The sequence below is a fragment of the Harpia harpyja genome, chromosome 8 (genome assembly GCF_026419915.1).
Source record: "Harpia harpyja isolate bHarHar1 chromosome 8, bHarHar1 primary haplotype, whole genome shotgun sequence".
Classification (NCBI taxonomy): domain Eukaryota; kingdom Metazoa; phylum Chordata; class Aves; order Accipitriformes; family Accipitridae; genus Harpia; species Harpia harpyja.
The window spans coordinates 1,137,576-1,150,643 of NC_068947.1; the positions used below are offsets into that span (position 1 = coordinate 1,137,576).

General features: G+C 42.0%; 1 protein-coding gene across 7 annotated transcripts in view; it reads right to left on the bottom strand.

Annotated features, from left to right (window-relative positions):
* MAP7D2 (MAP7 domain containing 2) overlaps window positions 1-13,068 on the bottom strand; it is an 86,269-nt gene that overhangs the window by 31,263 nt on the left and 41,938 nt on the right. For 4 of the 7 annotated variants that reach the window (XM_052793820.1, XM_052793817.1, XM_052793818.1 and 1 more), the window contains exons 1-3: window positions 7,618-7,702; window positions 7,334-7,411; window positions 3,874-4,037 (exon numbers count right to left, since the gene is read on the bottom strand). In XM_052793820.1, coding sequence (XP_052649780.1) covers window positions 3,874-4,037; window positions 7,334-7,411; window positions 7,618-7,687 — 312 coding nt within the window. In that variant the 5' untranslated portion in view covers window positions 7,688-7,702. Of the gene's footprint in view, window positions 1-3,873; window positions 4,038-4,867; window positions 4,926-7,333; window positions 7,412-7,617; window positions 7,703-13,068 lie in introns of those variants that run through there. The other 3 variants (XM_052793815.1, XM_052793822.1, XM_052793819.1) reach the window with 2 other exon arrangements.

The window sequence follows — 13,068 nt, forward strand, 5'->3', positions numbered from 1 at the left end:
TGATACAGTATTTTTAAATTTAACTACCTTTCTGAATAGAACTAATTTCTGCTCTCAACCAATTACAATGACAGGTGCACATTAAGGGCGTGTGCATCAAAGAACAACATCGTACAAATGAAGGCTCTGCGTTAAGGTACATGGGGAGCTGCAGCAGCAGCAGCAAGTAACGGCAGGGAGGGAGCAGAGGACAGTCAGTGTTGTAATGAGGACTAAACTCTTCTCATGTCCACCGCACAGCAAACTGAGAGACTGCTTGCATAGCAATCTCAAGCAGTTTGCAGCAAAATTTTTGTGTTACTTGTGCAACTGAGCGCCACTCAGTATATGAATTGCCAAAGTATGTTTGGAAAGCAGTTGTTATTTCCATATACTATAATTCAAAAAGTAATTAACTTTGAATTACAATATACTAAGTAATTAATGCTACATCATCTTGAGAGCTTTTTTACCCTTGTGTTTAAGTGCATACTTTTTACAAATAGTGCATGTGCACCGAAACAATCTCTCCAATGCTTCAGGATATTCTTTTCTATTTAGCAGTTGTTACATCAACCTTTCAAGTCTGAGTGCTGGATTAGATTTGATGCCGTCTACCAGTAGTGGTTCATTTGAACGTTAGTATATTGGTAGGATCAATACTAATTTTATCAATTTCCTTTTAAAATAAATCTGATGGTTTCATTAAAAATGGATCTTGGACTAGATGGATGTTATTGTTCTTATTCACACTAGTATCCTTGACATGGCCTGTACAAGTGATGCTCATATTGTCTTACGGAATACAAGAATAGAAAAACACAGCTTCTACAGAGACTTCCCAGTACCCTGTGTACAGCTAGACATTTATTTGCAAGGTATTTCCAAGTCACATGGAAGTTTAAGATAGGGAAACGGAAAAAATTATTTTAACAGAATGAGAATGAGCTTTGCTTTTATCCAGTCCCAAAGCCACTGGCTACTTACTGTTAAAAGCAACTCTTCAATTGCTTCTGTTGCACAACACCACACTTCTTTCCTCAAGGCTCAGGGAGTGCTTTTACTAAAGGAAGCAGGCAGCTTTAAAAGTAATATGGCGGAAAGGGCAGAGCTACTGAAGACCTCTACAGGTAAGAAAGGTGCAGTCAATGTAGACAGGATGATTTTCAGACACGTTTCGTTGGTTCCTGTTTGAGGAACTGGACACACTTCCACTGTGCTCTGCAACAAGCTCCAGCTGCCCCAGAGGAGAACTCTGCCAGAACACCTCCATTCCCACCAACACAGACTTTAAAACCACCATCTCTTATCTGGCACTGTAGAAGGGAAAAAGTATTCCTCTTTGAGAAGTCCTTTGCATGCAGAACAGCCAAGCAGGGGATGCTCCGATGTAGGAATCCAACAAGCCCCATAGTTCAAGATCCGTTAATTTCTCTAAAACTCTTAGAGAAGCAACAACAATATTTTCTAGAGAGATGTTTATATAACCTCTTCCTATCACAAACATGCACTGCTTTCTGCTGTGTTAAAAAGCAAGGAAAAAAGACTTAAGGAAGATATAAAGGACAACCAATAAGGCAGGGAGCAAGGAAGAAAATCCCTCTACTTGGCCCTTCAGACACCTGATGAAGAGGTAAAATGGGTGCTCCAGTCCCCACCCAGCACAAACCAGTATTAAAAGGAGAAACACTGAAGACATGCTGCAGTATACTGGCTCACTGGCCAGGGCACCGCCTTCCCCAAACACAGGTGTGGGAAATAGGGGTTTCAAAGTTCTTCCAGTAAAGGCGGCCTCAAACGTCTAGAATGACTCAGGAGCAGTAACTTCCAATGCCCTGGGATCTGGAACTTCACCACCATCCTTACTCAGACCTCCACTGCTACTACACATAGAGGGTTTGAGGGGCTCGTCAGAAGAGTTGGGGGGGGGGAAGCGCAGATTTGGCAGATCCTTTAGTACAATTCAAGTGGAATTCGAGAAATGAGGTAATGACAAGTAACCATGAAGGGAAGCCAGGAGGTGCTGGTGTCTCCTTTTCCCAATTTCCTTCTTCCCTTGTCCTCCCCTGTTCTACAGATTACTCCCCCATGTACCCTCCCCCTCCTTCAGAGGCTCCCAGATTTGTCCTCCCACCAGATCTAATCCATCCCCAAACAAGCATCCTCTCCTGTCCTCCTGCCCATGTAGCCTTCCCTCAGGTTCCTCAACCTGGGCAGAGGGGGGAAAGGAAAGGGAAAGGAGCCAGACCTGCTCCTGAAAGGTTTAGGACAGTTTAACCTTGAAGAACAGCTCAGTGAGCAGAGCTAGGAGTGGCATTCATATCAGGACCAAACACTTGGAGGCAGCAAGCCTTTCTCTCACCACGAGAGAAGTCTCCCATCACCTGTACGGGGTGTTGGGGAGCTGCAACAGCCTCGCTGATACTTGGGAGAAACATCACTGTGTGCTCAGTCTTCTTACGCCCACCTCTGGGCAAGTGCAGGAGGCCATTACAGGAGACGGGGTCCCCACTGAGCGGACCTTTGGGTCTGAGCTGGCACAGCCTCCCTCACGTCCGACAGCCCTGCTCCGACTTCTCCAGCACAGGCAAACCATGCAGGCAGGGAAAGCAAAGCAGGCAGTCACTCACTCTTCCCACACCTCTCCCGCTCTGGTGCAAATTTTGAGGATAGGGTTTTGGAAGTTTCTGTACTTACCACTTACCCTGACAACTCCCATGAAGGGGGTCAATTTTGCTTAGCCACAAAAGGTTATTACAGTAGGAAATGCTGGGGAAGGAGCACGTCAGGTCAATAATGTTACCACAGAAGGAGAGAGATCTCCTACCGTTTGTTTCTGGGTTTGCCATTTTTCTTGCCAAAACTTGAAACAAGATACATGACAAAATATTTTAAAATGAATTTTCAGCTATTATGCAGAAACCACAATCAGTATGTTACAGTTGAAAGAGGAATGGCAGGACATAATATTCTCTTCAGGTTAAAGTGAAAAATCAAACAACAAAAAAATTTCAGTGGACAGCAGTATGTTATTCTGATCCCATGCAGAAGTGTTTTACCTCTTTTGCAAAGGATATTTTGATCAAAAGATGGGGGGCAGAAAAAAAGGAAGGTTAATAACTGTAGATTTCTAGAGCCTTTTTATCTAGGAACTAGGGAAATATCTTCTTTTGGCCTTTTTTTTTTTTTTTACCCCACTGCCCCCTTTTCCAAAAATCATTACTTCTTTATCAGTTGCAGTGCTAGTGTTTTCTACAGAATGTCATGCAGAGAGACACACACACGCACACTGCATTCAGAGATCTGCATCAGAAATCGGACTCACTGGAGCAAAAAAGAACTTTAAGCGATCTCAGCAGGGAGAGTAGAAGAGAGGAGGGGTATGAAGATGCTTCAAAAGATAGGTTATTAATTCTGTTCTGTGCTAGAATTTTAAACCAACCTAGATTCTTCACTGGGTTAAGTAAGAATTTCTGATTTTATATTACTGAGGAAAACCAAAACGTTTTCATAAACAGTTCAGTTTCATGGACAGTAAACAAAACAGTAAGAAAAATCTTGCCAGTTTATGGAAACACTCATCTTTAAAAGCTACCTTCTGGAAAGCTGGTGCTTTATCATCTGAGAGAGTCCCAGATATGTGAGCGTAAGTAGATGACTGTTCTATGAGATCAGACAAAAATCAAGAGAGAAAAAAGCTTTGGAAAATGTTTTTGATATACAAGCAGTAATAGAGTATTTATAGCTATGGTGATGTGCGGTTGCAGTTCCCAAAGTAATGCCCACATGTCTCTGGGACAAAAAAAGAAATCAACATTTAATGCATGTCAATATTGAGCTATGTTTAATGCTACCACACAGTTGCTCTGCCATACACCTCGCAGTGGACCTTACCTCCTCCTCTTTAAGCTTTTGTCTCCGTTTTTCTTCAACAGCTGCTCTCTTCTGCTCCTCTCTCTGCCTCTGTTCCTCCAGTCTTCTCCATCGCTCCTCCATTTGCTTTTCATATTGAAGTTTTGCTCTTCTCTCCTTCTCCAGTATCTGCTGTTCCCTAGCAGCTTAGGCAGACAAAAAGGTGCATTTCACTTCATGCAAATTTACACCTGCTTTAAAATTATTTGATAACACGGCACAATAGAGTAAAACAACAAATACAAGTACACAGGGTTTTAGTCCACTAAGATAAAAAATATAGTGCACAGAAGTGCTGGAATGATTAGTAAACCAAGTGATTTGCTCAATAAATAAATAGGGAAGCCCTTTGTACACAAGGTGATGGTTTGTGCCCCTTACCTATGTAAAAACAGTGTACAGAATAGTTAACAACTCTTTTTTTGTTGTTTTTTTTTTTTAATGTTTCAAATCCCTCTGTAGCTTAAAGCCAAATTCTTTTTTCGGATATAACAAATGTTCCCAGTAGGTTTTAAAGTGAATCAGTTATACATGTTGAAGCAAAAGCCCTTGGAATTTCTTTAGAACTGTGCTTCTCATTATGGGGCTGCCTTCAAAATAAATATGTGAAAACAACATAAGCTAAACTTGCTATGAAGCTTTGGAAATACACCATTCTGTTCACAGTTTGGTGCTACATCGTTATCCACGTCTGCCTCTTTGCATGAAAAAAAAAAATTACTTCTGTTATTGAGGGTTTGCCCAGTTGCTTATTCCAACTGGAGTCATAATCTTCTCAAGACATTAGCTTCTTGTTACAGAAATTCAGACTGCAACATTACATACAGGACTGTTGCTTCAGGTTTACATAGCAGAAGTTAATGTGACAAATGATGAGGAAAAATCCACTTCTCATGCAAGTGTATTCCATAAAAAGGCAGGAAAGAGGAGTTCAGTAAGCATGCCTACATACACGCAAGCCTGTAATGTCACGTACCAACATACATACAGCCGATATCAAAGAAGGAATATTCTCAGAGTTGCCAGGCTAGGAACTTGAAAGTTAGGGAAAGCCAGAATTAACACTGTTTATACAAGAGCTAGTCCTTCATCCTGCTCAGCTATTCAGCCTCAGTCTGCTTTTTCAGTTCCTGTTTCCTTGTACAGCAAATTTTCACCATTCTAGCTCGCTCTCAGAATCTTCCCACCAGTCCTAGGCTCTTGCCCAGCCACCTCAATTCCCTCTTCTAAGGTGAGCCTTTTTCCCCCAGCTCCTGCCCCCAGGCTCTTTAACCACAGCCATGACCCTCAACCCCTCTTAGCCCCACTCCACCCTCAAGCCCTTGGTTTAAAGCCAGACTCCCTCCAACACCAGATCCTTTTCCAACAGTTGCATTTCTTTCCCTTGAATACCGGATCCTCCTAAAATACTTCTCCCTCGCATCCAACCTGCTTTACAGAATGCCTTCTACCTTATTCTTGTTAGAAATACAGTTGATGCTGTCTTCCCCTTTTGCCTTATGAAAATTCAGTATTCCTCCCCCCACAGGACAGGGCAGTATGAGAGGGGTGTCAGTGCTGGAGCCGAGCTTGGACTTGTACGCATGAAGAATCAGATTTGTCGACAGATAAAGAGTTACCTCAGAGACCATGGAAGACAAGTGACCAGTTGCTAATTGTTAATGACTACTAGCCATGCCAGGTAGAGCAGGTGAAAACAGCATGCTCGAGTTGATAAAAACCAAAACTAAAGTGAGGTGTCCAGAGATTGCGGCAAGATTACCTTCTGAGTAAGGAGGTGAAACCTGGGACTGGTTCCGGACAGAGAAGCAAACCATTCCGTCATCAAACATACAATTCCTATTCCTTAATTTAGGGATACTAAAGCACTGATTAATGAGTTCTGGCTTTGGTGAAAAGGTTATTCCGTATTGCTGCAAAGTACCTGCTGGCTCCATAAAGATCTGTTCTTCTGGGGAACTCACTGCTTTTTTCTGAACTTCTAAAAGAAATTTGCCACAGACAAACTGTGACCAAAACCCAGAACTCCCCATTCTAGAAATGGTCTTAACCCTAAAAAAATATGTTTCCAGAAGGCAGGTATGACGTCTGGGGACAAGAACTGCAGCTAACACCTTGCAAATCCCCTGGGCCAACCACTCCCAGATTCTCCAGCTTTCAGTTTCCCTCTCATCTCCTCTTCTACTTTTTAATCCAAGTCCTTTCCAATCTACCTATCATGTCACTTTCTTGGGAACCAGATAATCAAGAGGACAGAAGAGATAATCTGGACTGATTATACCTGGAAGAGGTGCGAGCTACAGCTCAGGCTGGTGCACGCCCCATACAGACAGAACCTCTGGGGAGATTAAGTACTAAACACCAGCAGATTTTCACAGGAACTACCAAAAGCAATCTTGCTCACCAAGCCCATGGTACTAAAAAATGTCAAGTCACTGGTCTCAAGCCTCAGGTTTTGCCAAGAAATGGTCAACAGTTTGTTTGTTTGTTTATTGCAAGAAAACCAGTATTTTCCTATGATTCTTCTCACAGGTATCCATACTGTTTTAGTTGACACTTCCTCAAAATATATACCTAGCTTAAATTTTACAAAATCATAAAACACTGACAATTCCTTCTGATAAGTATTGTCAGGTAACCTTAAGGAACAGTGCCACTGGCTTTTCTTGTTATTACAATGAGGAAAAGTGAAGCTAACTGTCCAACATTTTTTTTTATATATATACACACACGTATGTATATATAAAGTCCAAAACAAATCTTGAACAGTTAATTCCATTCATATATATGTATGAAATTAACTCTATACACACACCCCCCCCTTATTTATTTATTTAATATATATATAATTTGCAATTTCCTCAACATTTCCCTGGAGGTATTAGTAGATTAAAAACAACTGACTTTTTTAAAAATTCTGAAAACAATGCTTATGTTATTTAGGAAACGAATTAATAATTTTTCTCATTCTCTTGAAAAATTAACCATTTTAAAACTTATGGAAAAGTATCTGCTTTATGTCATACTTAACAACTCCATGATATCTCTTAATATGGCTAAAACTTAATAAACTAAAATTGAGGCTGTTTCACCAAATCATCCTACATATTATCCTGAATATTATTCAAGGCTTATTTGGTATTTTTACAAATCAGAATCCTAACAGTCAGTATCTTGCACATAAACCTATATTCAAAAGTAAATAGATCAAAGAAGAAAGTCAACTTGTAACTATAGAATATTAAATACTCGAATGGAAATCAACGAAGACAAATTAATTTAATGTTTATTATTTAATGTAAAAGTAGTAATATAATCGATAAAGACTAGGAACAGACTAAACCACAACGTTTAAAATTCAGAACAGAAAAAATGTCATGTTAGTAACTTAAGCCTATTAACACGTATACATAAATAATACATACACCTCCTGCCATCTTACCAAGGTATTTCTCCCTTTCTTCTCTTCTCTCCTTTGCCAGTCTTTGTCTTTCATCAGTTTTTAGAAATCCGTCAATGGCTGAAGTCAGAGAGGGAGAGGAAAAAAAAAGTGTTAAAAAAGTGTTAGTAAAACTAAAGAAACATCCAAAAGAACTAAAAAAAATCCACAAAAAATAAATCAAATCTACTGCGTTTAACAGCTCCAACACCAAAAACGACTTTGCACTTGTATGCAGGCAGGCTAACAAGCTGGGATTTGGCTACATCTTGAGCACAGTCTCCTACCTACTGCCGAACTCCAAGCAGAGTTCCTCAGTGTAAATGCCTGACTCCTCTTCTCGGAGCAAACAAGCATGCTGTTAGTGCTTGTTTCAAAATTTAAAACTTTCTTGAGAAAAACCATAAGGATGCAATTAACATGTATTCATCTTTGTTAATAACCTCATTTTAAAGTTTTTGGCTAAAAAAGAAAAAGGTAGTTCAGGAAAGCAGTAAAAGGTGTATGCAGCTCTCATAGTCTAATGCTATGTGGAGTCCCAGCCTTCATATTTATGGCTTAACACAGCCCCACAGCTTCCTTGCCCACAGGAAACCACCAGCACCAGCTCGTTTCAGCAACCAGCAATTAGTGCTGGATGAGGCTACGGAGGCAGCAGCCCTCCTGCCCTCTTTTCCAAGTAGGAAACACTTTGTTTCCTCCTTGGGTTGGCATCTAAAAGCAGGTTACTTGTTTGGGAGGAGGTTGCCTACGGATGTTTTGTACCTGGATCCAGACACCCCAGTTCTTTTGCACAGCATGAGCCACCGAAAAGCCCAGTTTAAGAAGGCAGGCAGGCAGGCAGACCGTGACACACGAGGTGCCGCAGGGTCACCTGCCTGCGTGCCCTGGAACGAGCAGCCAGACGGACCTTGGATGGACCTTCTGCAATACCACAGGTAAGCTCACCAGCTAGTGACTCGATAGACCAGCTAGAGAATGGTGTCCTTCCAAAACGGCTGACGGGGCCTCCAGTGCCCTCCTTTCTCTCTTTGTTTTCAGGATCTCCTGGGGTCTTAGCAGGGCTGCAGTGCAAACAGGCGCAGCGTCTCACGGCACAGTTTACATCCTCTGCAATCATTATTTGGGCTCCCTACTGAGTTACTGAATTATAATTAAGTCCCCTTCCCTTCTGCTCTAAGAACTGCAGTTGTTAATTTTATCAGATAAATGTGAGCAGAAAAGTGACTTAGACTGTAGCCCCGACTCTTCCTGAAAAGCCACACTTGCAGGCTCCTCTCCGAGGGCACCCTGCCTGCGGGAGCAAAGGTTCTGCGTAGCAAGTGCCGTTCTGTAAAACGCACGGTTCTGTAGGAAGAATGAAAACCAGCCTCGGTGGTCCCTTGTGACCGGTGAAAAACGCAGGTCTCAGCTGTCTCCCATTAGAACAACAGCTTGCTTTTTCCCCCAGCAGCACCTTCAAACACCATCTCTAATCCTCCTCTGCACACACATACGGCGACTACCTGACGGCAACCAGGCCTCTGGAAAATTGCGATTATAGCTCCCAGCTGGTTAATTACAACTAGAATTTGTGGGTCAAATACAGATCTATTTATTAGCGAAGACTCATCCTACTTCCATACTAGCCTGCTTGCTTGTTCGCTTGGCTGCCATTTATTGTCAGATTTGACAAGCAGGGAGGAGAGAAGAGGAGGCGGCTCAGTAAAGCAACCGTGGCGAAGGTTTGCAACTACTTTGAAGGGGCCTGCAATAAGAAGTCAAGAAGGGGAGTCCTGTTGTCAGCATAGCTAAATTACAGCTCCAATGGAAAGGTTTTCAGTGATCTAAAAGTCAAAAGAGCACGAAACCTACAATTTCGGCTAGAAGCAGCAGAGGAGGCGAGATCAAGACTGGATCAAGAGCCCAAAGAGGGAAGATTGAGCTTGGGAGCAAGTCGAGGCTGGAGAAAGGGAAAGAGGCAAGCAGAGGCAGGAGCTAAGGTCTTCTGCAGCAAGGGATGCAACTCAGATGGAGAGGTGGAACCTGAAGAATGGAAACCAGGATGGGGATAAGCTGGAGGGATGGGGAGAGGAACAGCAAGACAGTCCACGTCCATGGATTATGTTCACAAAACCCTGCACTTACTCTCATCACCTGCTTTCAGCAACTTCTATGAAACCCACTGGCAAAAATACATCCCATTACGCTTGTCAATAAAATTACAGCAAACTTATCTCTGCTTTGATTGCCTCATGAATGCAACTGGCAGAAGTGGATCTAAAAGCTCCAGCCTTGCTCACAACTACTATAGCTATCCAAAGTTGATGCACAATTTTTCATGTTGGCTTTCTCAAGAGTTTGGATGTCCCAATCCCGCTCAGGTAATATTAAAAGAAGATCAAGGCTGTAATGCCAGACACTTAAGGAATGAGGATGTATCAGAATTGAAGCAGTCTGTACAATCCTTATTTTGCCTCCTTTTACACATAAATTATGCATTTTTTCCTTTTAGGTCCTTTCGCTTATTCAGTGCATAGGATGCACCTCCTCAAGAGGTGAACCAAGTTCAAAGTGATTAGTGCTTCTTGCTTCATTTCTTTCTGAAACTGGAAAGTAGGCAGAACTATAATCTGAAGTCTGTCTTGGAGAATAGCACTCCAGACTTGGCTATGTCACAGGTAAAACAACAAATACATGGAATTGCTGCTCATTACATGTGTGACACACCAGCGTGCAAAAAAATGTGTGGAAGAAAATAGTATGCAATCTAATAAGTACAGGCATCAAAACGCATATGCATGCAGCAAGGGTAGCATTAAAATAGCACAGGCATCCTCAATACTAGTATTTCTTAACTCGAGTACTTGACTTCACGAATCAGCATGCCTGTCAAAAACCAGAAATTTGCTTGCCTTCAAAAAGTAAATATAGCTTTGAACGACAGAATAACTATTCCCTGGGTAATAACTTGTACCTTGGGATGTTTTTTTTAAAGCCAAAATTAGCATATTTACTACACATCTTCATATAATATACATTATAAATGTAATGGGCAGAGCAGTTACCTGTGGCAAGAAATTTGATTAATGACAGGAATTCAAGTTGTGTTTGGTAAAGCAGACTGCAAACAGCAAGCTAGCAGGGGTGAGCCTAGCACGAAGATAACGTAACTCCGTCTCTGTTTCGGCAGGGAAACTGCCAGCAGAGGGCACAGAGAGGCTGGAGTGAAACCCAAACCCCACAGCGAAGCAGCTTTCCCTGGGATAAGTGACCTCAGGTTAACAGTCTGTATGCTCAGCTTTATCCTGAGCCTTCCTCATACTTACAGCTCAGCCTCTGATCCCTCAGTGAGGAAGGCATGTAGCAGCAAACAACGTGTGTAAGAGGACGTAAACGCGGGCTGGTTGTGCCTTCTGCCAACCGGAGTAATGCATACAAAAACTGGCAGAAAAATCTCTAAGAACCCTTTATTCCCAGACTTGCAGGAGAATAAGGAAACCGCCCAAGTAACAATATCAAAGATTTTACTGTAAGGAAGCGCGTGCACACGCACACACAAATTGCTGCTACTTCTACTCCATTGCCCAGCCCTGCCCAAAAGCCCCTTTTCCAAAGAGTCCCCACTCTCAAAGGCATGCATCTAACTGCGGGGCTAATTCCTTGAGATTGTGCCTCATTTTTCGACCGAAGAGGGCCAGCTGCTCATCTGGGACTTTGTTACAAGCAGGATTTCTAAAGAAAAAGACTATAACTTAAAACTGGTTAAAATGTCAGCAGCAGTCCTGCAGCAGTAATACACCAGCTAATGCTGCAGGACTCTTTCAGTACTTTAAAGTTACTTTGAAATAAATATTCACAGAAGTAAAAACCTGACATGTTAATTGCTGCTTCAACCCTTTTCGAAGGGCAAGAGAAACCTATTCAGACTGATGGAAACAGGGCCAGAACATGTCCACGCACACTCTGCTCCACATACCAATTGCGTAAGCCTCTTGGTGGTTGCTCAAGACGGAGAGGAAGGTTGTCCTGTCCCGATGAGACGCAAGGAAACCTCTGTCTTTTGAAATCCGTATCCTGTTTCTGGTTGAGAAAACAAGTACTCGAGCAGGACAATCAGGTTATTGGAAGCTGAGAGTACATTTCAGAAGGACCAACCGGCTGCTTGGACACCTCCTCTCCTGAAATTTGCACCTGAGTAACTGCCAGCAGGTAGGGCCTCCATTAATTTTTATTTTTTTCCTACTTTGTTGTTGAACCCACATACACTTCTGTCCTTTATAATATCCCACGGTATTTGGTTTCGTGATGTATTTATATATAGCAGATATCGCAGCCCTTGACAGCAGGGATCCCAACACAGAAGGAAAGCCAGCGGGGATCCGAGGCCAGCTCTACGTTAACAGTGTTCAACATACCTAGACCTTTGGCCGTCCTACGTGCTCTTGTTCAACATATTTAGACCTCTGCCCATTCTACATGAGACCGTCCCAACGTTTTAGACCTTTGCCACAGTACGTGTCACCTAGACTGACGTTGCTGTGTTGGTGAAACTCCCGGTTTGGATGCAGTTCTGCCAGTGGGTGGCCTTGCCAGGAATGTGGTCAGTTGGTCTCTAGAGCACACCAGACCAGCCCGAGATACCACTGCGCTTACACCCACCGTCCTGCTGGCAAGCTCTGTTGTTTCACGTAATATAATCTCAATCTATAAAATCAAGATTTTGCTCCCTAAAAACCTGCTTTGTCTCCCTTGAGACTGTTCTCTGAGGCAATAAAGAACAGACCTTTCCACCTGCCACTGCTTCCCTCTGGATACTATTGAATGAAGAAATGTTAAGTTTTCAGTTACTGACTATTCTCTGAGCAGGAAAAAGGCATGAAACTGCATGTGACTGTACCTGGATGACACTTTCTATTGGCAAAAGGCACTTCTTCTAAGTTTTAATTATGGTATATTACTGAGAGGCTTTCAGGTAGAGCCAACACGCAAACACCACAAGGGCTTTGCAAGTATGTTCACTAAGATTGAGTGGATTGTCCTCTTTTTTGATAATTGTCTTTTTAAAAGTTTTCTTTAATTAAAAAAGCTCTTTATTGTATTGCACTCAAAAATCTAAATATAAAGAATCAGAATTTTTCCAGTTTCAGCTACTTAATTTTATTTTTATGTTTGCCAGGCTGGATTTCAAATATAAGCAGAAAAGAAAAAAGGGACATTTTCCATTCTGTCTAATTAAAACACCAGGATGGCTATCTGTTGTTATAAAGATGTTAGGTAGATGAAGTCATTAAAGGCAGACTCAGTTGCCAAAACCAGTGACATTTCAGACACCCCAGGCTAATTGTCTGAGAGGTGGCCTGGCAGATCGGACAGAGAAGCTGTCAGGGACCTGCACGCTCCAGTTAAACATATAGGACACTGCTTTACGTTTGTGATCCCCACCCTGGATTTTCAAATTTTTCTGTAGAATCAAGAACTTCAGCTGTACACCACACTTAGACAAAGATTACAGTAGCAAAATATACCCTACTTGTATGTTTAAGTTTAAGGTGAAATCACTCCAAAATGCTGGCCCAATAACTTTAAAATTATACATAAAGTATATATAGGTCATTTGGTGATCACGTGTAACAACAAAAATATCTTAATTACTACACGAGGAGAAAAAAGTTACTAAAATGTAAAAGGCAGCTCTTTTCAGTTCTGCATGCGCCCACAGACACCTCATCAGCTCCACCGGATTGCATGCTGTAGGT